Raw genomic sequence first — 25,921 nt, forward strand, 5'->3', positions numbered from 1 at the left:
ACATTCGAAGAAGTTGCAAAGCTTCTTGAATGATTTAGAAGATAAGATGGTGAAAGATAAGCTTCTACTTCCGCACATTGGGATTTTGATCTATTGGTAACAGTGCAGCGCATGATCTGTGATTAGGTGCACGTCGTGAATTTGAATCGAAGCCTAAATTTTAAGTGGAGAAATATAGAGGGGTGGACACATCATACACCAAATTTCCAATAGTACACCACTAATGCCTAACCCTCAAAGATTTCTCTATTTAATAAAGAATAGTGCTTGTTCTCCTGCTGCCAACTACATAATCATCTTGCAGGATAATTGTTTAACTTTAGGTTGTTCTCAGTGAAGTCTTAGTTTTTTCAGTTCTCCCGTAAGACAACCTTGGGTGATTAGATTAGGTAATAAAATCCACGTATCAGTAGTTTTTTCCGTCACCTCTAAGAATGTGAAATATAGGATCTTTGCAAATTTCACACGTGATATGATGAAGCATATACAACTTTATCTTCTATAGGAAAATAGACTCGTGTAGAAGCTTCAAAAGCTTAAATTCAGAGACGCCCAACATGTTCAAATTTACAAAAGAAACTCAAAACTATTCCCATATATAACAATGTATACAAGTTCTTAGATACAACCTACAGGGGACACACTTTAGTTCTTTCTATCCTAAAATTGAGAAAATCATAAAAACGAAAAGAGAGGAAAAAAAACATTATATATATTATTGTCCTAATATACACATTTCTTGACATATGCCCTATTACCTGGACCAACCTATCTTTTCTGGAAGTTGAATGCTTTGATTGAGAAAGCAAAAATGAAGAGAAACACAACTGATATTCCAACAAGAATGACTGCAACATATCCCACAAAATCATATTTGAAATCGAAGAAACTCTCTATGAATTCTTCCACGGTCTCATTTGTGTCAAGTTTGTCTTGTAGGTCACCATATTGTGAGGCAATTAGTCCATATAATGTCCATGAAATCGGGCAAATGTAATAGTACCATCTCCACCACACCGGCATTCTCTGTCATAAATCGAAAGAGAGAGAATTGTCAGATTGGTCATGCCAGTTTGAGAAAAATAATTTAGTCCAAAATTTTCAAACATGTTCTGTTGAGGGTAATGTAATTTGAAGAAGAACTAGTAGTTAACGTACTGTTTTTGGAACGACGAATCCACTGAAAAGGTTCCATACTGCATAAAATGCGGATGAAATGATGGCTGCAATGCTGTGATTAGGAGTAACGGCTACTGTCATCATCCCGTACAATGTGAAGTATAACAAGGTGAAGTACATGAAGAACAGATACCAAAAAAACTTGGCAACTGTCCATTCAAATCCAATCATGGCATAGACTATAACCCCATATATAATCGTCTGAATGAAAATGTATGGCAGCTCAATCATAACCTGCATAACAAAATATAGTCAATCGATGAGCATAGCCAATGTTAACATAACAAAGTGGTCTGGACCACCTGACATGATGGTAAAATTCTAACTACTTTGAGAGATTGGATGTTTCTACTTTGTCCCTACTCTCTTCAGTTCAGACTCTAATGATATGATAAAAGGCGTGCACATGTCTATATATATATGAATATCTATCTAAACATTCTTCAAACGTATTGAATCTAAATTCTAGATCCGCCTCTATCACTAACACAACGACAGTTTTTCATAGCATATACACTAATGTACCCTCAAGATGTCACCTAATTAGGCCTTTGACGAACTTGTAAGGCCATACACCCATGGTGATCATTTGAATCCATTTTGTGAATCATCAAGAGGTTTTCAAAGATATTGACCAAATTAAATTATATGTAGGGATACAAATCTGTACCTGTCCAAAAGCATAAGGCAGAGCTGAATACATTCCAGCTGCTCTTTCCCTGTAGAAGACGGTCCTCTCAATGGCAATGACTGGCTGAACCGAAGTAGCATTTTGTACACCAAGAAACAAGACAGCAGCATACATCGAACCTACTGCATTCAATATATCCTGTTGCCTTCTCCTGAAATTGTGTTCAAAACCATTAGACTTGTGACTAAAAGCACGTCGAGGAAAATAAATCTTGAAGATGAAAAACAGTTCCTGTATATTTCAATTTACCTTTTGGAGCCAAGACCCCAGAATATCGTTCCAAACATAAGAGCAATGAAGAATGTAAACATGAGCCTGACTGCTGTATAAGGAGGATTTCGCCAGTATGACCAGTGCTGTTTCCAAAAGCAAGCCATACATTGGGTGAAAAAAGACTGGGAGTACTTAGTTTGAAAGTACAGGTCTTTTGAACCTGGGGCTGGCACACTTAGTTCCTTTATTAATGCTTTGTTTCTCCTGAATATTTAATCCACTTCAGTATCCAAGATTGTACAATTTGTAATTCGATATATAGAATGTAATTGTGTTCTACTCAAGATTCATACCTATACAATTCTGAGTTCTTGTACAATTCTGTGAAGTCAATTCCAAGAGCTGCTTCTTGTGCTACTGAAGTTATCTCCAACATCCATGTTGCAGGATTATAACCATCTTCGATTTTTGCAACTCCATCAATTCCCTGAGCCAAACGGAAGAAGAACCATTACTTTGTGTACTACGCCAACATAATAGGAAAACCAGTTTCTTTACCTAACAGTTTCCTTACCTCAAAATACTTAATAAGGTGAGAACAATGTCGTCCTAATGGCCCGACATATATTTCTTCACCTCCTCGTTTCAAGAGTAGGAGCTGCAATTCATTAGTAGAATAAGAATCCTTAGATCTAAAACAAATTATGCTAAACTGCAAGATTTTGGAAGATCAACGGTTGCTCACCTCATCGAAAGCATCAAAAATGTCAATGCTAGGCTGATGGATGGTGCAGACCACTGTTCGACCTGTATCCACAGTGTTTCTAACTGTTCTCATTACTATTGCAGCTGCTCTAGCATCTAATCCAGAGGTTGGCTCATCCATGAATATTATAGAAGGGTTGGCAACAAGTTCAACTGCAACTGTTAGTCGTTTTCGTTGTTCAGTTGAAAGACCATTCACTCCAGGCAATCCAACAAGTGCTTCTCTCAGAGGGTTTAGCTCTACAAGTTCCATGACCTCTTCAATGAACATCTGCAATGCAACATGTTAATATAAGGGCTTTTTTCATTTTTGGCCTGTCGGCCGAAATTAATTACGTGCGCTAGCAAAAATATACAAACATATACACTGACTATGTTACTATATGTATATTTATACTTAAATATACATAACCTATATATTTGTTGGCTACTTTGTAAATTAGCCAAAAGGCATTGGACTGCAAATATCGACTTTCAAGTTCCATTAGCAATCATAGCAGCCAAATTCCAGACTGTTATTTACCTTTCGGGTTTCAGTGTCAACTTCAGGAGGCAGTCTAAGCCAAGCGGAATACTGCAGTGATTCGTATACTGTAACATGAGGTGAATGAATGTCAGTTTGCTCACAGTATCCTGCTATCCGAGCAAACGTTTCTTGCTGCTTTGGGTACCCAGATATACTGATGGTTCCTTCAATGTATCCACCGGTTTTCCTACCAGCTAAGACATCCATTAGTGTGGTCTTACCAGCTCCACTAACACCCATTAGAGCTGTCAAAACTCCTGGCCTAAAAGCACCACTCACTCCTTTCAAGAGTTCAAGCCAGTCCTCGCTAACACCTTGAGCTTTCATTTCCTGAAGTCACAACATAGACTTGAGAATTTAACTCTGACACGTACAGGCCAGTTAATTTCCATAGACAAAATCTTAAATTTACCTGTGGCATATCTACTGCATATCTGATATCATCAAAAGTAATTGAAAGGGGCTCAAAAGGAAGAATCATTCCTCTTCTCTTGTTTAAAGCAGCCTCAGTTATGCTGCCAACCCTTGAGGACATAGACCTGGAAGATGCACTTCGTCGAACATTATTTCCTTTTTCTGCATAGTTGGCCTTGACAATGTTAGTGGAAAGTATTGACATGAAACTGAAGCTCAAAGGGAAGAAATTGTTACCAGAGGAGCTCTTTCCCATCGGAGATAGTTCAATAACCTCGCCCCTTTTGCTTGCGTTCTTCTCTGCCACAGTTTCTTCAGAAAGAACTGCCTGAGGTTTACCAAATGCTGCACCAAAATTACCCACATTGTTGATATATGTTAGGATTATCCTATAGATGGAAATGAGACTAGATTGCATAACAGTAGGAGGATCCTTACGGTTGAGATAAGCTAAGGCCACTGTGAACAGGAAATTGAAGAGCAAAACATATCCAAGAAGAGCTCCTGCTCCAATCCAATACCATCTTGCTTCTGGAAAGATTCCACGCGATTTCAAGAATGATACTCCTAATGTATCTGTGCCCGTGGAGTTCGGAGGAACCTGTAAAACAAAATTCATGAGCAAACTCTCAAAATGCCACCTTAACAACTTGTCCTCCAAAAACTAGATAAGCTTGAGCTTACATGTGCCCAACTCTTCCCTAGAAATTCGTTCACAGCTATAGCATTCTGTGCATACATCATAGGCGAAATCCAGTAACCCCATATCAACCATTGTTTCACATTATCTGATAGAAAAATAGCTTCCTTGTTAGATTAAACTAACAAAAGGCGACGAACGCATAAATGAGCAAATATACTGCAATTTTACCTCTTGACAGAATGAAGCCACCCATTACAAGAACTATGAGTAGAGCACATGATCCAAATGTATTTGCAACAATGATATTCCTTCCAAGAGCTGCTATGAATCGAAACAGCCCCGAGGCCATCTGGTTAACACATATGAGCAGAAACAGCTGTTTGAAGAACCTGCAAATAGAAAATTAATCTCTATCATGCTTACTGAACCAAAAAGTTCCTTCCATGCCTATAAAACGATTAAATTTCTACCTCCCAACGTCTGCCTCGAATCCAATCACATAATAAGTCATACACACCCAAATGGCAACTTCTACAAGTGTGATCGGTATCTTGAGGATCCAAGTAGGCAGAGCATACGCCCAGGCAGGAAAGAAAAGAAGATCGCGTTGTTTGTAAAAGGACGGAAGCTTCATAATACTGAGGGCAAGCTCTGAGAAACCATTGAACATAATCATGATAACTGCATAGAACAGTGCACCCAAGAATACTGCACCATCTGTTGTTGTATTTCTGTGCATCTCAGTTCTTAGGAATAGTGTCATTGTTATTGAAGCCATTATCGTTAGCTGAAACAATAAATAAAATATTTTTTTAACTTCTACATAAGTATTTAGGAATTTGAAAAGGTGACTTGTTTATTGTTTAACTTACTTGTATCATCTTGAATATATAGACGAACGAATTCCTCTTCATAAGAAGGTATTCTCTAGCTGTGCAGGCTTTTAAGAGTTCTTTCTTGCTAACACCATACCTCTTGGTGGTTAGAGCAGCAGGGTGGCTCTTGGATTTATCAAAGGGAACAGCAAGCTCATCACCAAGCTTCCTTCCAATGTGAAATGATTGACATGATTCAGAAAATTCGCGAACTGTGATAAACTTATAACGTTCATCACGACGTGCCCAGTATTGTTCTTGATCCTTCCTTGATGTCACCTTTTATTAACACATAGTAAATGGTATAATTAGAAACAAGAAATTCTCCACGACGAGAAAGAGTTTAGGGAATAATTTGTGATGGGGTTTACTTCTTGTAAGAAATCAGCAACTCCTTTCCTCTCGGGGCATTTGAAGCCCATGTACTCGAAGAACTCAAGTACATTTTCCCGGGGACCTTGGTACACAATCTGCCCATCTGATAGAAGAATAATATCGTCGAACAAGTCATATGTTTCTGGTGCAGGCTGCAGAAGTGAGATTACAGCAGTTCCTTGAAGAATGTGGATTGACTGCCTAATTGAATTGACAATCTGATAGGTTGTTGAACTGTCTAAACCAGTTGATATCTCATCCATAAAAAGTGCTCTTGCTGGTCCAACCATCATTTCCCCTGTATTACAAGTTATCAACAAGTTTAGCAGCCTTAATTTAGCACGACAAGCATTTCGCTCAACTCTTCGTATATGCTTATGATTTTTACAATATCTAATTATCTATCACTACTTTAGGTCATATGAGGTCTCTGTTTAACCTAACCTGTTGTTAGTCTCTTTCTCTGCCCCCCGGAAATTCCTCGAATCATTTCGTCTCCAACTAGGGTTTCAGCACAAATTTCAAGTCCCAATATCTGAAAACAATATAAAGCATAATGAATTATTGCATAATATTTCTAGTTTCTGCATTTGTGTTCCATAATGCAAAGTCATTACCTTGAGAGTATAATCTGTTACAACATTAGCCTCCTGTCCTTCATTCCATGCTGACTGTTAAAAATACCAACTCCTTATTATAATTCATAGAAATTAAAGAGAAACATGAATCTAAATTTTTCTGTATACTATGTCTGCACCTTCATAAAGATATCAACATCAGGATCTGGTTTAATATTTGCTTCCTTCTCTCTCCTAGACAGCTCTGCCAAAATTTCTGCACATTCATAACAAACTAATTAAAAAATGTACACGATTGCCAAAAAAGATTGGAAATGCAACATGTTCATTGTGTCAGATTCCTGAGGGAGCTAGAATAAGGGAATCTCACTGACCATATTTGGCTCCAACTCCTTGACATCTAGCAGAAAATGCTAGTGTTTCCCTGACTGTCATTTCTCCAATATGAAGATCATTTTGGCTTATATAAGCAGATGTTCTTTGTGGTACAAACTCATCCATCCCATGCCCATTATATGTAACTCTTCCTGAAACCTGAAAACTAATAAAATTATCGACTGCCAACGCAGAGCTCCTCAATAATATGAAACTGTATATGACTAAATTACTAATTATGTTTCTTACCTTGAGATCTTTATCAAGTTTCCCGGCTAAACCTAATAGCAATGTTGTTTTTCCAGAACTTGGTGGTCCTAGAAGCAGTGTCATTCTGCATAATGAATTGAAATGAATGAATAAACATGATTTTTTTGATTGGTCTAAGAACGAACCTTTTGACAGAACTGCTTTCCTCACCTTCCTGGCTTGATGATTCCACTGACATCATGAAGGATTGGCAATGGTTTCTTTCTACTTGGAAGGATATGAAGATAATTCAAGAAATCCTTTACACAGAAAGTGAAATTGAATTAAAAAAGGAGTATATTGCATGTAGTAATATGACATAATAATGTACAAAAGAAGTCCTATATATATTAGTATTACCTCTAAGATGTTAACTGTGAAGTTGAATATTGTTGGTAAAGTTCTACCACCAACACGAGCTTCTGCATCTACACTCAAATGCTCGAACCGGACTTCAATTGTAGGAAGATCCAGACCAACTCTGCATCATATAAAAAATTACAAGAAAATTCAAAATTCTAATCATCGAAATCTAAAAACTAGTCTAACGACTTCAACACCTCCAACAATTTGTTTGGTACGACTGAAGTAATTTTTTCACCAAACACCAGAAAATGACTTGCTTATAAACTTAAAGAGCTTAAAATCTGTACCTATCAATGCGCTTTTTGAGCTTCAACAAGAACTTCTCATTGTCTTCATCAGCAATCTTGACAAGCCTATCTAAAAGATTCCTTCTTTCCACTAAATCGAGCTTCGTTATATCGACTTCTCTAGATTGTCCTTGTTCTTGATCAGTGAGAATGCCTCTCCTTATACGAAGATAAGTAGGAAGTTTCTCAAGAGCAGCCCATTTCAATGCCTCTTCATCATCATAATCTTCTCTTGATGACCTTGAAAACACATCCATAGCACTATTTCTCCATACATTTGAGCTACTCAAACGTGCACTACTCACCCTCAAGATATCTCCACCACCCTCCATTGTTTTTTTTTTTCCCTTCACATTAAGTAACAGAAGAAGAAATTATGTTAAGAACTTTGTGAGTATAATTCAAATGAGGAACCTTTTTGTTAAGTTCCTCCTTTTCTGGTTGGAGGGACTTTGATTCTTGAAATTTTATGTAAAAGGCGTGTGATTTATATATACAAGTAAAGAGAATAGAATAGAGTAGAGGGTCATATTCTAGATACTATTTTAGTGATTTGACGTAATAGTTGATGCAAACAAAATCAATGATGCTAAAGTTTGTTTGACCAAACTATTGTAGTAGCTTATTTCATGATTGAATATTTTTGAGTTATGGTTCATGATCATCCTCCCACTACTTATTTAACCAAAATCAGGTAAAAAAAAAAAAAAGGAGTATTAAATTAATGAAAACAAGATTAGCTCTTGCGACGAAAATAGTAAATACTCCTCTCCCTTGAGTAAAGATTTCAAATTCGAACGATGAAATTGAGTCAACTTTGATAGGAAGCGCTAATACCTCATTAATGGGCTTTTAGTGATGTAATCCAAATTAGTCGAATCAACGGATTTTAGACAATCAGAAAAATAACATTAATAGTAAAGTTGTAGAGAATAAAATCTGTATAGGTTTGTGTAAATGATACTGGTTAGGACTAACCAATTAGGCATCCTCAACAACCCATGATCCCTGTCTTGCTTGCTTTTATTTAAAGCCTAAGTGATCATTACATCTAAATCCCCTCCTTAAATGCAACTTGAATATTACAGTCGTAAATCCTAAGTAAATAAAGTCTTATATGAAGCAAGTATGATGTAAGCCAGTTTAAAGCAATGACAAGAAACTAGAATTATACAGTCTCATTAACTCTGAAAAAAGTTTAAGATGTTCATTTACCTACTTTTTCTTTTGATAGGAATTATTACTGCCTACTAAGTGAAGCCACGTTCCAGAAATTTTGCTTTCAGATAGGGAGGGGGAAAAAATCTAATATTGTCATTCTCAGTTATTATAATTAAAAAATAGCTAGTGTTATGGAATTTAAAATTTCACAAACGAAACTTCAAGATATTGTCATGAAATTTCAAATTTCATGATAGTAATTTTTCAATGACATAACTAAAAAATAACTACCCTTGCTACAAGAGGGAGTGGCGGTAAACAATTCTGAAAAAGACAATAAAAGAGGAACAAAATGAAGAAAAAGGGGAAGAAAACATTATTTTCTAATATAATGGCAGTTTTAAAAAAGAGAACTTATTGAATTGCGTTGCATAGCGTCCCCTGATAACCTAAGAGACAACTTGCACGAATTCATTGGGAATTTAATTTGTTAACACCCATGTAGGTATCAGTTGTCCATCAATTTGAGCATACTGGGCTGCGGTAGCAAAAGTCTTGACTGGAAGAAAATATGCCAACTTTAATTTATAAATCTATCCACGATCATCGAAATTGAATTATGCTTATGATATGAGCAAGGTAAACCTAGCTACTACGAGATCTATATATTTATCGTTTTCCACTTTCACTATGAAATTTTTATGTTCTGAATCAAATCACTGATTATTTTATGTTCAACTTTCATCCATATGAAGAAAGTATTGAACTTCTTTCTTGGTCTTCATTGAGAAATGCACCATGATTTTCATTCTAATTTATCGATGGTTAGGCTAGAGCTCCAGTCTAGAAAATTAATCAACCTTTTCATAATCATTTTTGAAAAAATGAACATAAGAACAAAAACCAAGTTAAGAATTAACGGAGAGAAAAAAGAGGGAGAGACGAGAAAGACGCAATTTATTTCAATTTTTTAATATTTGCCTATTAAGACAACCTTTCCGTTTTCCTTCTTTTATTACATTATTTTTCCTTGTAAGTGACCATGTTGAGGAAAATGGAAACAAAGAGCACAGGTAAGAGCTGGATAAAAGGGTGATAGCAATACGCGTACGGATTAGTTGGGATTTGTTTTCTACTTTATTTCAAGATCATGGAGTATATAAATTTCAGTTGAAGCGAAAAAAAAATTATTATATATTTGAAATATTAGATTTACAGCTTTAAAAATATGTTTAATGGATGTAACCATGTAAGGCACATGGAAAGCATCTTCTTTTTTTCTTGCATTAAACTCAAGCTTGCTCCCTCTTTTTTTTTTTTTTTTTTTTTTTTAATATCAAATCTACCTGAAGGTCAACAAACAAAATAAAAGAATTTCATGACAATTGTTTTTTCTTAATATATTTCTGTTGGTGAAAAAACACAAAAATTTATAGTTGAAAATTAAAATGAAGAAAAAAAATATTTTTTTAGTCTGAGGCGTGGAGATCTTGTTCTCTTTGTGAATGAGATTCAAGTCCATTGCGGTATAATTTTCACCCTTCCAGCATTAATACTTTGGACTTGTCTCCTTCATGATACAACAACTCGACAACGTCAACAATGTTGTATGACTCGAACAAATATTGAACTAGTTGTTAAGTCCAAAACTCCACTAATAAGTTTTCTTTTATAGGGCAAGAATAATTAAGTTGGGAGACATATCTTTTCTCTTTTCCCAACTCTCTTTTTCACTACACCAACCTCACTTTTTTCATGCACACTACAACACTTTCTCATGCTTTTCATACACCAACAGTCCAACACAAAGAAAGAAACACCACTCTTTATAAATGTAAAAAAAAAAAAAAAAAAACCATAAATTAAATAACAAGGTGGTGGGTTATAATATTGTTAAACATGATTTGTTGTTGTAAAATTTAAGCTTTAGCTGAGTTACACCAAAATATAGTGACTACTCCTTAACAATTTATACTCACTAAATTAATGCACTTTTATACTATAATCTTAATATTAAAATGCACATACTTCAACAACTTCATAATTGTCTTCGGCCATAACAATGAAAATAAATAGCGCAACAGTAATCCTCGATCTTGAACAAGCAATGTACAAATTTGAACTACAACGTCTTTTGGTCGGATAATTTCAGTCCTTCAGAGTTCTGTCAAATCGAGTAACAACGGCATGTATTTTCAAAATTTCTATTATACAAGTTTTAAATAAAACAAATCATTGCGTGCCATTATAGTTTTGAAATAAGCAATCTTTGTTTAAAAAAAATTAATGTTATTGCTCACGAATTACTGATCCACGTCCAAATAGTTACATAATACATACTCATCGATGAGCTTCGATTATTTTTTTAAGTGTATAAACTACTTTTTCTGTTCAATACTTGCTAAGTATACTAAAAATAGATTTTGAAAACAACTTCCCTACCCTATAAAAGTAGGGGCATCTGATTCCTCCCCAAACTCTACTTATGGGACTACACGGAGTATATTATTGTTATTGTTATTATTGTTGTTGTATAATTTTACTCTTATCATTAAGTCACTACAAGAAAGAAGACATTCGGCAACAATTTTTTTTTTTTTTTTGCCATAGATAGGTTATTGTTGCAAAAAGCACTTTTGGCAACAACATTTTTTTGTTGTTGCATAAACTTTTCCCAACGGCTGTTATTGCAAAGACGTGCAACAACTTTTTTTTTAGTTGCCAAAAGTACTTTTTGCAACAATAGTAAATACTATATGACAACAAAATTAAATTTTTGGCAACAAAAAAAAGTTCATTTTTAAAAGATTCATCATATATGCCAATAATAAAACTAAGTTGTTGTCAAATATTGACTTTTGCCAATTATATTATTTTTGTTGCCAAAAGAGCTGTTGCAATTTCTATACTTTTTTGTAGTGAGTAATTATTTCTCAAACTAATTGAAAACTTGAAGTACTAATAGTCAAACTGATTTTCGATAAAGTAAATAGTATTTAATTAATATTATTTTAAGGCGAGTGTACGAAGCAAATTAGACAAGTAAAAGAAAACAGAGGAAGTATTAAAGAATTACACAGCCCCTGGAGGACACAAAGTTGGGAGTTTTGAGGAAGTATTAATATTGTATTGAAGCCACTGCATCAGAGTCGGTGTTTCATTAATGAACTTCTAATAATTTCCACAATTGAGGGACTGATCATGAGAATATTATGTGCAGTTGTAATAACCCAACTGTCAGTTTGCTTAATACAAATAATTCCTTTTAATAGAATCTTAAGAAGAAACTATTTGTTAATCATTTTTAAATATTTGATTACAGTTTTGTTGCATGAGTCGTAAATGCAAAAAATACGTATTTGTGGACGAAACACGCTGAATAATGCGTATAACTCAAGGTGGTTTGCTAAAAAGGAAATAATCGATTTTGAGGGAAAATATGGTGTTTTCTTTGTTCGGAAACAAATGATGAAATATGTGGTAAAGTGACAACATGATACGTAGGATTTTGTCACGTTTAAGTTAGTCAATAAGACCATAATTGTTGATATAATAATAGTTAATGTTTGTTGGTAACGGAAACCTCAAATCCTATTCCATAAATTTTGACATTAAAAGGAGATCAAAGTTAATAATTGATGTGACTTGTTGGTTGTTAAATGTCTGATGCGGGTTGACACATCACACATGTGTGTTGGATTGGCTAGTCATATTTTCTGAAGGGTAAGTGTAATAACCCGAACTTTAATTTTGATCATTTTCGACTTGAATTGTGTTCGAGACTTTACATAGGATCTGTATAACTATTTGAAATTTGTTGGGATGGTTGGGGTTGAAAGCCTGGGGCTCGGGGTAATTTCGACAGTTTGGAATCTTAAAATTTTCATTTGTTAAGAGTAGTTTTTTATTATTCATGAATTGTTAGTTTAATTTCTTATATTCAGAAAGCTTTATTATATTTCTTCTTATTAAGAATGTGATGGTTTTCCTAAATTTGAATCATGAGAATTTGATTGTCCTACTTTAACCTAAAGCTAAAAAACACGACCTTTAAATAAATATCGGTGAAATTTGTTTGCTCTGTAAGTCCAACGCGATTCCTAATGTTCAATCAGAATTTACCCGATAAGGAATTTCACTATCTTAAGATCGTTATAGATATGACCGCCATTCATCGAGACTTCAGTCGCAGACTCTCCTGTGTTTTTGGTAAACAATCGCTCGATTCTTTTTGTGCAAAATACTCCATATAACACTAGAATAATGAATCTCTCTTTTCTCCCACTCCATATCCCTCCCATGCCCTGGAACTTTTTAAGAAGAATCTAAGATACTGTGGCTGGCTCAAACTATTTCTAAATGATTTTCAGTTCAGAGGACTAGTCAAAACCAATTACCTTTCCTACTACAAATAAACTATGGTGACTGAAAATCTTGTCTTAAATGAGTGAAGAATCTTTGGTCCTCGGAAAATGGAATTGAAGTTTAGTTAGGGAGTCACACCATTTAAAAAATATATATATCAAAAATCAAAGAGAGTCACAGAATAAGTTAGACCTAAAGAGCGCAACGAATAGGTGAAAAGGAAAGTAGCAAATAATTGACATTTGAAAACTCCATGACCTTATCGAAACGCTTCCATAGTAAAAACTACCTTTACTCCTTTTACATTACTTGGAGTCATCGTGCAAGTCGTGCTCATGGGAAAAATACTAGGAAAATATAATTAAAAAAATAAAAATAAAAATTTCTTGGACTGGATCAGAATCACATAATGATAATGTATAGCACTTTACTACCCCCTTTAGTGTATTTATTTAGTGCAAATTTAAATATTCTGAGTAAGTAATTTTTTTTATTTTTTTTTGAGTAAGTTAACTTTAAATACTAAATGGTTAAACTGAAAAAAGAACCCAAGATACATCCTCTGACTGACAAACGCCTCCAACCCCACCAAAGCAAAATAAAATAGTTATAAAAATAAATAAAATAATGTTTTGACATAATGAATTACAGTATGATCTAGCAATCATGAAAGATAAAATGTGTGTCTTTTGTTTTTTGTTTTTTGTTTTTGGCTGAATAAAGATGCATTTAAATAAAACTGGAAATTAAAGAGTCATTACAAAATCTGTTGCTTCTTCTCCCTTCTTTTTTCTCCCTTTTTTTTTTTTTTTTTTTTTTTTGTGAATGAAGGTCAACGGAGCAACCACTTATAGCAAAAACCAAACAATCAATTGAATTTAATAACGAAATGTAAGAAGACCGGCATCTAGAAAAATTGATACTCAAGCATATTTGGATATGGCGCTTCTTCCAAACCCAAGCTTCTTTAATATGCAACTTGTACTTTTAAATGCTCCTCTTTTTAATGGACCTTACTTCAGCAATACTAACATTTCACTACGTAGCACTATTCTCCTTTCATTTTTAATAAAATATTATCTATTATTGGGATGAAAGAATTAATAAACTTCTCAGATTACTCACCTTATTTTAAGAATTCCTTTGGCATCTTCAGCACTAATTTGCTCTCAAAAAGTATGCAAAAGGAATTTTTCGAATTTGTCTTTGCTTGGCATATCATTACAACGATTGGTACTAATTTAGAGTACTACATGGTACGCATCCCGTGCAAATTGTTGACTCTTTGTTCAAAAAATTTAAAAAGGTTGCTCTTTCCTTTTCCTTTTTCTTCTTTCGTTGATATATGGTAGTGTTATCGTACATATATATATAATGTTTTGTGGCACAGTACTGTCTCCTTTACAGGTTATTATTTCACCTACGTTAGAGGCCAAAAAGATAAGACTCCGATGAGTTTTAATTTGAATGTTGAACAGTTGAAGTGCAAAATTTAGTTAGTTGCATATATAACAATGTATTAATAACTGATTTATCAAGTCCGACAGAGTTCTCTGTGTTGAGGCATCTTCCGATCAGTGATTTGTCTTTAATCATTTGCATTATCAAATACAGAAAATATACTACCATCTAACAATATTTTAAACGAAATTAGTTATGTGGATCGAATGGATAAATATAAAAGTATATGTCTAGCATGCTCTTGCTGTTGAAGCTTATACAGTCGCGCTTCTTCAGTCATCCATTTAGGCCGCGCTAGAAACACATAAATTCAGGAAATCTGACACGGTGTTCTTATTACTCCCTCTGTCTTCTATTACTTGGCCACATTATTAAAAATATATGTTCAAATTACTTGTTCATTTACAGAATCAAGATAAAATTAATTAAGTTTTTTCCATCTTACCCTTAGTATTAAATGTTCTTGAAAATAGTCAATATTGATTAAAATGTATTTATTATAGAGAGATAGAGTAGTAGAATACATCTTTTATTTATAATTTTTTAAGGGGCATGCAAAAGGGAAAGTGACCAAGTAATGTGGAAGGGAGGGAGTAGTAGGATTGGAGGTAACCACAATAAAAGAATTTCACGCACAAAATATCATGGACCTTGTAAGAATTTTATATACATCAATGAAGGGACACATAACACATTCCCAAAATATAACCAAAAAGAAAAAAGAAAAAAAAAAGGAGTAGGCCATCCTCCACGGAAGCAAGTGTGAATCTTACCATTGGCTGTAGGAATCGGTGGACTAACTCGAAGGTAAACGCTAACTCCAAACGTGGATTTGTTGATAGAAATGTAAGTGGTGAGTCCAAAGATCCGATAAATATCATCAATCATCTCTAATGGTAGGGACATACTTCTAATAATTAAAAATTATATGCCTAATTGACTGTCACATGTAATATGTTACATGAATGTAATATGTTACATATTCCATGTAAATCATTGGGAAAATACGGAGAATTTGATTGCGTATTTTAACTTTACGAGTGTTTATTTACGATCTCTTTTCTAATTATCTGAAGTGAAATTTATACCCTCTTTGCCAAAACAATCTCAAATTATGTACATGCGTGTTATACACGCTCCGGACAAGTGTAGAACACTTTTTTTCTTATCGTTTTTGTTACGTGTTTTTTTTTTTTTTTTAATATGTTTATCTTCCTTCTTTACTTTTTCTTCTTTTTCATATACATGGCAGCTTATAGAGCTGCACATTTATGGCAGAATTTTTGTAGTTATCCAATTCTAACACACACACACACACTCTCTTCACCGGTAATGCAGAGGGCTTCTCAACAGGATATAATTTACAGATGAGATAGATAATCTTATAGAGGAAAGCAAGGTCGTCGGCATTTAATTTTTCGGTGAAGTGGGACGATTTCAATCTCTACTTTTGAATCTTGCCATCTTGGATTGCAATTTACAAGGGGTAGTCTGAGAAAAGCGTTTTAGAAGGAAATATAAGCGTCGTCAACATCTTCATAAAAAGATGACGCCGGTGAACATGTTTTTCCGGCCAACCAAACCCACATCTAATTTGTCTAAGAAATAATTTGATCTTCATTTTATTATGTGTAAATATTAACCCATAAAATTTTGGGAGACGCCGTTGGAAATTTTGGAGAGAGCAAGGAAGAGAACAGGGAGAAAATAATAATAAAAAATTAGAGAAAAAAAAAAGAGAAGGAGAAAGAGAATACCTAAAATGAAAGATAAAATATTAAGGTCTCGTTTGTCCATAGAAACCAAAAAAACAAAAAACACTTTTTTTGAAACTTTAGAATTGGAGTTGGAGTTGTGTTTGCCCATAGTTTTTGAAATTGTAATTTTTGGTGAAATGTAGTTATAAAAAAGTGAAAAAAAAATTTAAAAACAAATTTTTAGAGTTTTTAGAATTCCGGAATACAACTTCAAGTTGTATTCGGAATTCTTATAGCCAAACGCTGAAAAGTGAAAAAAGTGAAAAAAAAAAAATCGGAATAAAATGAATAATTCTTGGCCAAACGCCGACTAAGAAAAATATAATTAAGTAGAATTAACCGTCATTCAATTAGAAGATGCCATATATCTAGTTTGGATCATTTTTAATTATTGTTATTTTTTCCTTTTCGCGCGCTTTTAGAAATTTAATAACACTCCCTTTATCATATCACCTATTAAAGGGGTATTAATTCCACTTTATATTATAATAGGGGGCTGGGAAGGGGGTGCATGGGGGGTGGGGAGTAAAATAAACGCCCATAACGTATAATGGAATTCTTCCGACAAGTTTGAGATGCATCTTATATATTTCTCCTAAGTCATTCGTCACATTTCTCCCTAACCTCCCACAAATAAGGTGGCTTTAAACTTTTTTTTTTTTTTTTTTCAAAAAAGGAAGGAGTGCAAGTAATTAAAGTTAATTTGCCCCATAATGTATATTTGGAATGTGTGATATTCCTTGACCTTCAAAAATATGTTTCATCTTGAATTAATCAGCCATATAATCATGAACATTATTTAAAAGCTTTAAGGAAAATGTATATCATTGTCAAATTAAAGGATAAACATATCAATTTTTGCGAACAAAATATGTCAATACAAACATTGAGGCTAGGCGACCCAAGTGCATCCTTGTTACGACATGCATAATTAAGTTTACTAAAAATACAATTTTCGAATACTCTTTGAAATTTATATTTTATCAAACATCTTACATGAATGAGAAAAATACAGTTAGAAATAGATCTTCACTTATATCTTAAATCCTAACGTAGAGAATTTGGTGCTACAAGTCCAACATGTCCAAACGATTAATCTGCATCAAATATGCACTCTCCCTTGACCTTTTCAAAGTTCAATCCACTAGTTTTGAATCCTCTTATTTTATAATTTGACTTTGGAAAAGGGCTTAAAATATCCTTGAACTACTCTTAGATTTGATACAAAAATACCCTCCATCCACCTTTGGGGCCTAAAATATCCCTGACTTTAACCTTTGTAGTCTAAAATACCCTTGACGTTAACCTTTGGGGCCTAAAATACCCTTATTTTTAACGGACCCATTTCAAAACACAATTAACAATTTCATTTATTATGTGGCAGCTTCTCATTGGTTAATAAAATAATTAACTTAAGCTAATTAATCCCCCTAGTTAACCCGATCCAACTAATAAGTCCTACCCGCCCAATTGAATCCCCTTTTACCCATATCAAAAGAAACTCTCGAACCCATTCAACTAATAAGCCCAATTCTCGAACGGTGCAGACATTTGGATGGTGATTCAACCAATACATGAAACACCGGAAAAAAAAAACATGAAACATGTTTCTATTTTATTTAAGTTCAAACTTTTAAAGTAGACTTAGTCAAACACCACCCTATAAAATTAATATTCTTTTGTATTTTTTTTTTATTATTTTTTGCTTTGCTATATAGATGTTGCTTCATACATTCATGATTCACCGATAAATAACTCAACATAAAAAGGATCAGTTAGATTGATAAACCTTTACATTGAAACACTTGAAGACTTACCATAATTTGACTACATGAGATTTCTTGTTAAAGGAAATTAAATACGTCATTTTCAGCTGAAATTACGATCATGAAACACTGAAAGAAAGAAACCATGAAACAGAAACACACTGTTTCTTTCAGTGTTTCATGTATTGGTTAAATCACCACCCAAATGTCGGCACCGTTCGAGGGTCGGGCTTATAAGTTGAATGGATTCGAGGGTTTCTTTTGATATGGATAAAAGGGGATTTAATTGGGTGGGTAGGACTTATTAGTTGGATAGGGTTAAATGGGCTATTAATTAGTTTAAGTTAATTATTTTATTAATCAACGAGAAGCTGCCACGTAATAAATGAAATTGTTAATTGGGTTTTGAAATGGGTCCTTTAAAAATTAGGGGATTTTAGGCCCCAAAAGTTAACGTCATGGGTATTTTAGACCTCAAAGGTTAACGTCAGGGGTATTTTAAGACCCAAAGGTAAATGAAGGGTATTTTTACACAAAATTTAATAGTTCAAGGATATTTTAGGCCCTTTTCTTTTTTTACTTTTAACATATTCCTTTTACTTGTCAATAGATATTGATAATGCTTCTCCTGTTGCCCTTCCTTCAAGGAAGTAGAAAGGCCCGAATATTGGAAAGTAAAGGGGAAGAAAAGATCTGCTACGAATCAATTGTACTTACAAGGTACAATTCTATAGAGATACGGTGATTCTATACAGAATCTATCGAGTTAAATATCATGCTAGCAAAATATAGAGTGATTAGTCATCAGAGGGAGTTTTGAGTTTTTGTGAATGTCGTATTCCCAATCGAAGACATTTTTATTCCTTAAAATTCAAATCGATCTTTTGCTAAACAAATTTTTATTTCTAGCAAGCCCCAAATTCATCTCATTTTCTTTTCCATCAATTAGGTTGCTATAATGTCATGAAAGATACTAAAATGTCGCCAACTTGGTCATGTCCCCCGGGGCTAGAAGTATTCTAGATTCTACCTTGGGAACGTAAAAATCAAGCGAAAAAAGAAAAACAATCACCCAAGTTTTAGGAATATTTTCTTGATCCAGGCAAACAGATGGACTACTTTCCTAATAGTACCAACTGGCGGTGATATTTTTATATTCATTACCAAATCTCGAGTTTAAATTCCAAAAATAAATAGTTCTTAAAGAGGAAGTAGTTTACCTTCAAATATTAATTAGTCATACAAACAAACTTTTGAGTACTGAAAAGTTTAAAGAACAGGGAATATATACTACTACTTTATTATACCTTCTATTTTTCATCAACCAAAAAAGGAAGCCGCGACAACCAAATCTGGCATGTGGATGATCTGAATCATCATCCATGTTTGTCTTGTGGGCATGTGGACCATATCTCACTCAATCCGAAGAAAGATTTGTCGGTCCTTTCCCAATAATTTACGAAATTTCAATTATTATTTTATGGAATCTATTCGTATTATCATTAAAATGATCAAGTCTGGTACATGCATGATAAAATTTTAATTGATTATTGATAAATTAATCGGTGACAAAAATAATCAAATTGCATACAAAAATGAATCGATAATACCGCTAGATTATAAAGTCAGCAATTTGTAGAATCAAAATATTGCATGAACGAACAAAAACCATCTTTTTAAATTTAGTAAGTGTTTAAGCGGGACACGTAGTCAATTGAGATTTCTCATCATGCTTCTTTTGTCTTACCTTTTTTCTTTTTGAATTTCGTAGTCCAAAAAGAATTATACGTAAGGGTGTACCTAGGTTGGGTTGTTTTGAATTTGAATTTTCAAACTCAAATTCAAATTGAATTTTCAATATGTAGTCGTCCATTTGAATTTTCATCTAAAAAAAGAATTAGATAACAGGGAATAAGAATTATACGTAAGGGTGTAGGTTGGGTTGATTTGACTTTTTCAATTATAATAAATTGTGTTGGTTTTCTAATCTAAAGATCAAACCACACCAATGAAAATCAGATTATTTTAAATCTTGGATTCCTCGTTTTTTTTTTCTTTTTCGCGGATAAAGTCTCCACGATATAAAATTTGTACTATAGGTTATATAGTGCTCCAAATACTTCTTTCGCCCTTGTAAGCTACAACAATTACATGAAGTTTCATAAGATAATAAAAACAAAAGATGATTCATGACATTGTATATGTTAAATTATATGGGCAATCGCAGGAATGACCTTATATTTTGGGGTGGTCTTTAATTTTTGCTCTTCGTTAGAATCCTTTGGTTTCGGGTTCGAACTCCCGCTCAGTCAAAAAATTTTAAAAAATTCTCAAGGTAGAATTTGAATTCGCAAAGCAGAATTTTACATGATTCAGGCAGAGTTTGAAACTGTGCCAAACTCTGCCTTAAGGCAAATTTTTGGGCAAAACTAGGAGATGACACTTTAATTTGTATCGCTCCTAGCTTACCTGCAAAAGTCAATGTTGTAGTCCAGCTTAAATCCACATTAACTTGCAGTACAAACTTTCCCACTGCTTCACGAGCATTCTGCCTTAAGGCAGAATTTTGAAGCCTGAAGGTAAAATTCTGCCTTAAAGCAAAATTCTACCTTACGAATCCAAATTTCTGTCTTGCAAAATTCCTTTTTTTTTTTTACTGGGCTGGAGTTCGAACTCAGAACAGGCAAAGGGCAAAAATTAAATACCACCCCAAAAGAAGGAAAATCCGCTCAAAAAAAAGAAATTATATCGATTCATGACATTGTATATGTTAAATTATAGTGTCACCAACAATAAAGACAATTAATAAAATCCCGTAAAACAAGTACTTCATTTACAGAAGAAGTAAATTGAATTTCTTTTTATTGGTAACTGTATATTTCATTGATGACTAAAGTGAGGCAATACAAAATTATAGCTTTAATAATCAGTACCGGCTAGGGGTGGGCATGGCACAATATTTAAAATTTCGGTACAGTAATTTCGATTTTCAGTTTTTAAAAATATTATATCATTACCGTACCAAATTAATTCGGTATGGTTCGGTATTTTAAAGTTCGATTTCGGTATTTTACGGTACGGTAAATGGGTACCATAGTTTGCCCGACTTCGACTTATATATAATTATATCGTGGAGAATTATGACTTCCGCTACTTAAGAAACGTCTCAATTATTATCCACTAAACACCTTACACATGTAAAAATATTCAAAAGAAAGTACACGCAATCCCCTTCGTAAATCAATTATACAAAAAAGACATTTAAATCAAGATAGCGTAGTCAAAGTTCCAACGTTTAAACAATTAGTTTTCTAATAATACTAGTTTATATATATATATATGTTAGTATTATAATACTAACATAGATGAATTGTATATGTAATTATATACTTCGGTATGGTATTTGATATTTCGGTATTTTCTTTATTAATACCGAATACCAAACTTTTTTAAAATGCATACCAAATACCGTATCAAATACCATAATACCGAAAGCGCGGTATAATTTTTTTTGATTTTGGTATGGTAATCGGTATCTACCATACCATGCCCACTCCTACTACCAGCTATCTCATTTACTATATTCTCTAAAAAGTCAACTATCAAAATCAAATTACAGTTAGAGCCCGTTTGGATTGGCTTATAAGTGGTCAAACCAACTTATAAGCTGTTTTTTTATTTTTTAGGTGCTTGACAAACCAGCTTATAAGCTAAAAAAAATGCTTAGAGTAAGCCACAAAAAATAAGTTGGGGTGGCTCAACTTATTTTTTTGGCTTATGAGCTATATTTTGGTCAAAAAAACTTATAAGTCACTTTTTTAATCTACGCCAATGTCACGATCTAACCGGACGGCCATGACAGGCACCCGGTGCTAACCCATCCGGGCACCTCTTATCGTACATTCGTATTTCCATCTAGGTGAGCCACATGGCCTACTCATGATTTCTATCTATCCACAATACTAATCACATCGGGCAACGACACATTTATATCATCATCAACAACAATGCCCATGTCCATATACTCAAGCCGATGAGGTTAACAAAATAATATACAAAATATGAGCCGACAAGGCTACAAGACATCTAACCATACACAACTGTCTACGAGCCTCTAAGAAGAGTATGTAATATCATATAGGTGGGACAGGACCCCGTCATGCCCATATGTATGTACACAAAAGAATAATACCAACAGCTGTAGCTCTGGATGAAATGGACCTCCTCTATGCAGTCCCTGAACAAGAATTCTATGGATTAAGCGTGTTTCCCTATCCACATGCGGGCTTGACGCAACGTCCACAAACAAAAGGACGTCAGTACGAATAATGTACTGAGTATGTAAAGCATAATCAACATCATAGTAGGAGCATAAGAAATAGCATAAGAAATCGCATAAGATAGAAGAATCAGGAGGTAATAGAGCCATTTGTACCTCTAGTGGCCATCATCATATTTACTTACTTGTCTCTCATAGGGACCTTACATTTCTAATGCTTACTCATATATATATATATATATATCATACCCGACTATGAAGGTTCGGTGTTTCACATACCCGACCATGACAAGGCTCGGTGTTATACATACCTGGCCCTACCAAGGCTCAGTGTTGTCCGTACCCAACTGCAGAGGTGCGCGCGCGATAAGTATCATACCCGGCCATATAAGCTCGGTGTTACATAATAGCCATACATACTTATACACGTATACATAAGAGTCCATAAGTATCGTCAATATCATCATCATCGTTTTCATTACAACTTTCTTCAGAGGATCTACTATCATATAAAGGAGGTAATAGCATCGTACAAATATCGAAAATCACGAGCTTTAGTAATTTTTGAAATAGAGTCCTTTAGAAGACATTATGGAACTCATGAGATGGTATATAGCAAAGGAATCATGCCTTAATGAAAGAAGGGTTAGCCTTGCATACCTCTTTGTCTTCTTAACTACTTAACGTTCACCGACGAAGCTTGAACAATCTACATTTAGAAGGATTCATACCATAGTTAAGCCTTAATGATACTCTTAAACCCAAACTAGAATAGTTCATGATCTAATGAAAATTGGGCAGCATTTCCCCTATTCCATCGACTTCCACTATACTACAATACAACTCCCAAACATCCACAATAACATAATCAAGTAATCACATTATATTAAGCCTTCAATATTCACTCTCATATTCAACTCATACTAGAAACTTCATACCAACTTTTGCACATTTTCATACAACGCTTCCTCATCACCATTATTACCTCCCATAATGAGATTATATCCATATCATATTAAAAATCACAACTTAAGTTAGCTTACTACTCAAAAAAATCATAAAAGTTACATTTAGCCCTCATTTTCTACTTTCTTCTTCTACCCAAGTTGTTCAACAACCAAGCATCCATGATAACATGAAATAAGCATGAAAACTAACCTTTTATCTCATGGGAATGAGCTTTGGAGCAGCTATCAACTTATGTGAAAACCCTAGCTTCAATACCCAAGAATTTCTTGTAGCCTACTAACCCTAGCAAGACTTCTAACACATGGGTATCTTGATTCTTGCCTCTTGATCTTTGTTTTATCTTGGGTTAGAGTGGGATATGCTTGGAGAAGGGTTTGGAGCTCTCAAGACTTGTAGAAATGTGAGAAATGAAATAAAAGAACAAGAGCCATCTATTTATACAAAAAAAAAAAAAAAATTGCCCGATGGACTTATACGGTCCGTATAAGTGGACCGTATAACACCACCATGGAAACATCCCTTTCTGTAAAGGTCATGTTATACAGAACCCTCTTATATGGACCGTATAAGTGGTCGTATAACTCACAGTTATTCGAAACTTTCTCTCGTTGATTCGTTTGACTTCCAATCCTCGTGGAACCTTCTTGGCACTTACATAATATTTCATTAACCATACAATGGGCCCTATAGCAGACCCTCAAGACATTACCAAATTAATATTAGCTCAATTATAGCGAAAACCTTTTCGAACACGACTTTTACATTTCACTTCCTTCAACAAACTAAGGCTCATTTACTCATACAACTTCAAAATCTTATGGTACGCACTTTAAGCTATTTAATACTTCCCTTAATCTCATAAGTATTTCATAATCGCCTTAAGCTCACATTAGCCTATTCACAAGGCAACACATCCGGAATTTTCGAGGTGTAACATTCTTCCCCTATTAGGAACATTCGTCCTCGAATATTAGGTTCTCGGGGATTCTATAAAACATTCGCCAAAGTTTCCCCTATAATATGGCACTACCATCCTGTAACTGCAACCCAAGATACATCGCCTCACAGGGTTACAACAACAACATCAATAACCATGGCCACACTTGACCAGGAAAGCATCAAGGAAAGCACTACATACCTGAGGATAATGACGTCTCTGCCTGAGTCTCTTCTGGGGGTGAAAATAATGCGGGTACCTGAACTTCATGTCTTCTTCTGCTTCCCAAGTCATCTCCTCTCTATTATTATTTCTCCATAAAACTTTAACTGAAGCTACCTCTTTGGTTCTGAGCTTCCGTACTTGCCTATCTAGAATGGCAATGGGAACTTCTTCATAAGATAATTGTTTGGTAACTTGGACATCATCTACCGGTACAACTCTAGAAGGATATCCAATGCACTTACGAAGCATCGATACATGGAAAACTGGGTGAACTGACTCCAAATCAGGAGGTAGGTCTAATTCGTAAGCCATTTGGCCTACCTTGCGTATAATCTCATAAGGTCCAATGTACCGGGGACTAAGCTTACCCCTTTTGCCAAATCTCATAATGCCCTTCATCGGCGACACCTTCAGAAATACCTAATCCTTCACTTGGAACTCTAAGTCCCTTCGACGACTATCTGCATAGGATTTCAAACGACTCTGAGCCATTAATAATCGATCATGTATAAGCTTGACATTCTCTATAGCTTGCTGGACCAAGTCTGGTCCTATCAATTTAGCCTCTCCTACTTCGAACCACCCAATTGGAGATCTACACTTGCACCCATATAAAGCCTCATACAGGGCCATTTAGATGCTAGAATGAAAATTATTGTAATACACAAATTCAATACGTGGTAAGTGATCATCCCAACTATCTTCAAATTCCAATATACATGCTCGTAGCATATCCTCAAGGGTCTGAATGGTACGTTCAGCTTGTCCATCCGTCTGCGGGTGAAATGCCGTGCTAAGGCTCACTTGAGTCCTCAAACCTTCTTGGAAGTTTTTCCAAAAATTGGCTATAAACTGAGTCCCTCTATCGGAGATAATAGATACTGGAACACCGTGAAGTCACACTATTTCATTAACATAAAGCTTTGCATAATCTTCAGCTGCATACGTAGTTTTGACTGGTAAGAAATGCGCTGACTTCGTGAGTTTATCCACAATCACCCATATAGAATCATACTTACGTCGAGAACGGGGTAAACCTGTAATGAAATCTATGTTAATTACCTCCCATTTCCAAGTCGGAATTTCCATAGCTTGCAACAATCCACCCGCCTTTTGGTGCTCAATTTTAACTTGCTGACAATTAGGACATTGAGCTACGAATTTCGCTATATCTTTCTTCATCCCATTCCACCAATATATAGATTAAAGATCATGATACATTTTCGTTGCTCGAGGGTGAACAGAATAACGGGAACAATGGGCTTCTTTCAATATTTGGTGGCATAATCCTGCAACCTCGGGAATACATAACCTGCCTCGGCATCAGAGAACTCCATCTCCAGAAATCTCAAATGATGACTTCTCCTTTTGAGGAAGTGTATTTCTGTAATGAACTAGCATGGGATCTTCATATTGACGCTCTTTCACTTCACCTACTAACGACGAGACCACTGCATTTTGAATG

The 25,921-nt window shown here is 34.5% G+C and overlaps 1 protein-coding gene across 1 annotated transcript; it reads right to left on the bottom strand.

The window, feature by feature from the left end:
* Nucleotides 1-518: 518 nt before the first annotated feature.
* On the bottom strand, nt 519-8,000 carry LOC132635718 (pleiotropic drug resistance protein 1). The gene is made up of 24 exons (XM_060352225.1): nt 7,537-8,000; nt 7,244-7,364; nt 7,055-7,143; nt 6,884-6,968; nt 6,634-6,793; nt 6,439-6,515; nt 6,299-6,352; nt 6,126-6,216; nt 5,678-5,979; nt 5,304-5,585; nt 4,902-5,218; nt 4,660-4,820; nt 4,473-4,576; nt 4,227-4,389; nt 4,026-4,133; nt 3,787-3,950; nt 3,372-3,704; nt 2,829-3,119; nt 2,658-2,741; nt 2,437-2,570; nt 2,120-2,347; nt 1,850-2,021; nt 1,159-1,413; nt 519-1,026 (listed from the first exon to the last, which is right to left on the bottom strand). The coding sequence occupies exons 1-24, from the start codon at nt 7,866-7,868 to the stop codon at nt 769-771; spliced, it is 4,365 nt and encodes a 1,454-aa protein (XP_060208208.1). The 5' UTR covers nt 7,869-8,000; the 3' UTR covers nt 519-768.
* Between the last annotated feature and the right edge of the window lie 17,921 nt (nt 8,001-25,921).

The sequence above is a fragment of the Lycium barbarum genome, chromosome 4 (genome assembly GCF_019175385.1).
Source record: "Lycium barbarum isolate Lr01 chromosome 4, ASM1917538v2, whole genome shotgun sequence".
NCBI lineage: Eukaryota > Viridiplantae > Streptophyta > Magnoliopsida > Solanales > Solanaceae > Lycium > Lycium barbarum.

Excerpts from the sequence above, each read along its gene's own strand:
- LOC132635718 (XM_060352225.1), bottom strand. The coding sequence starts at position 7,868 with ATGGAGGGTGGTGGAGATATCTTGAGGGTGAGTAGTGCACGTTTGAGT. Across the intron at positions 7,365-7,536 it reads CTCAAAAAGCGCATTGATAG|AGTTGGTCTGGATCTTCCTA; the intron begins GTACAGATTTTA and ends TATATGATGCAG. Across the intron at positions 1,027-1,158 it reads GATTCGTCGTTCCAAAAACA|AGAATGCCGGTGTGGTGGAG; the intron begins GTACGTTAACTA and ends GATTTATGACAG.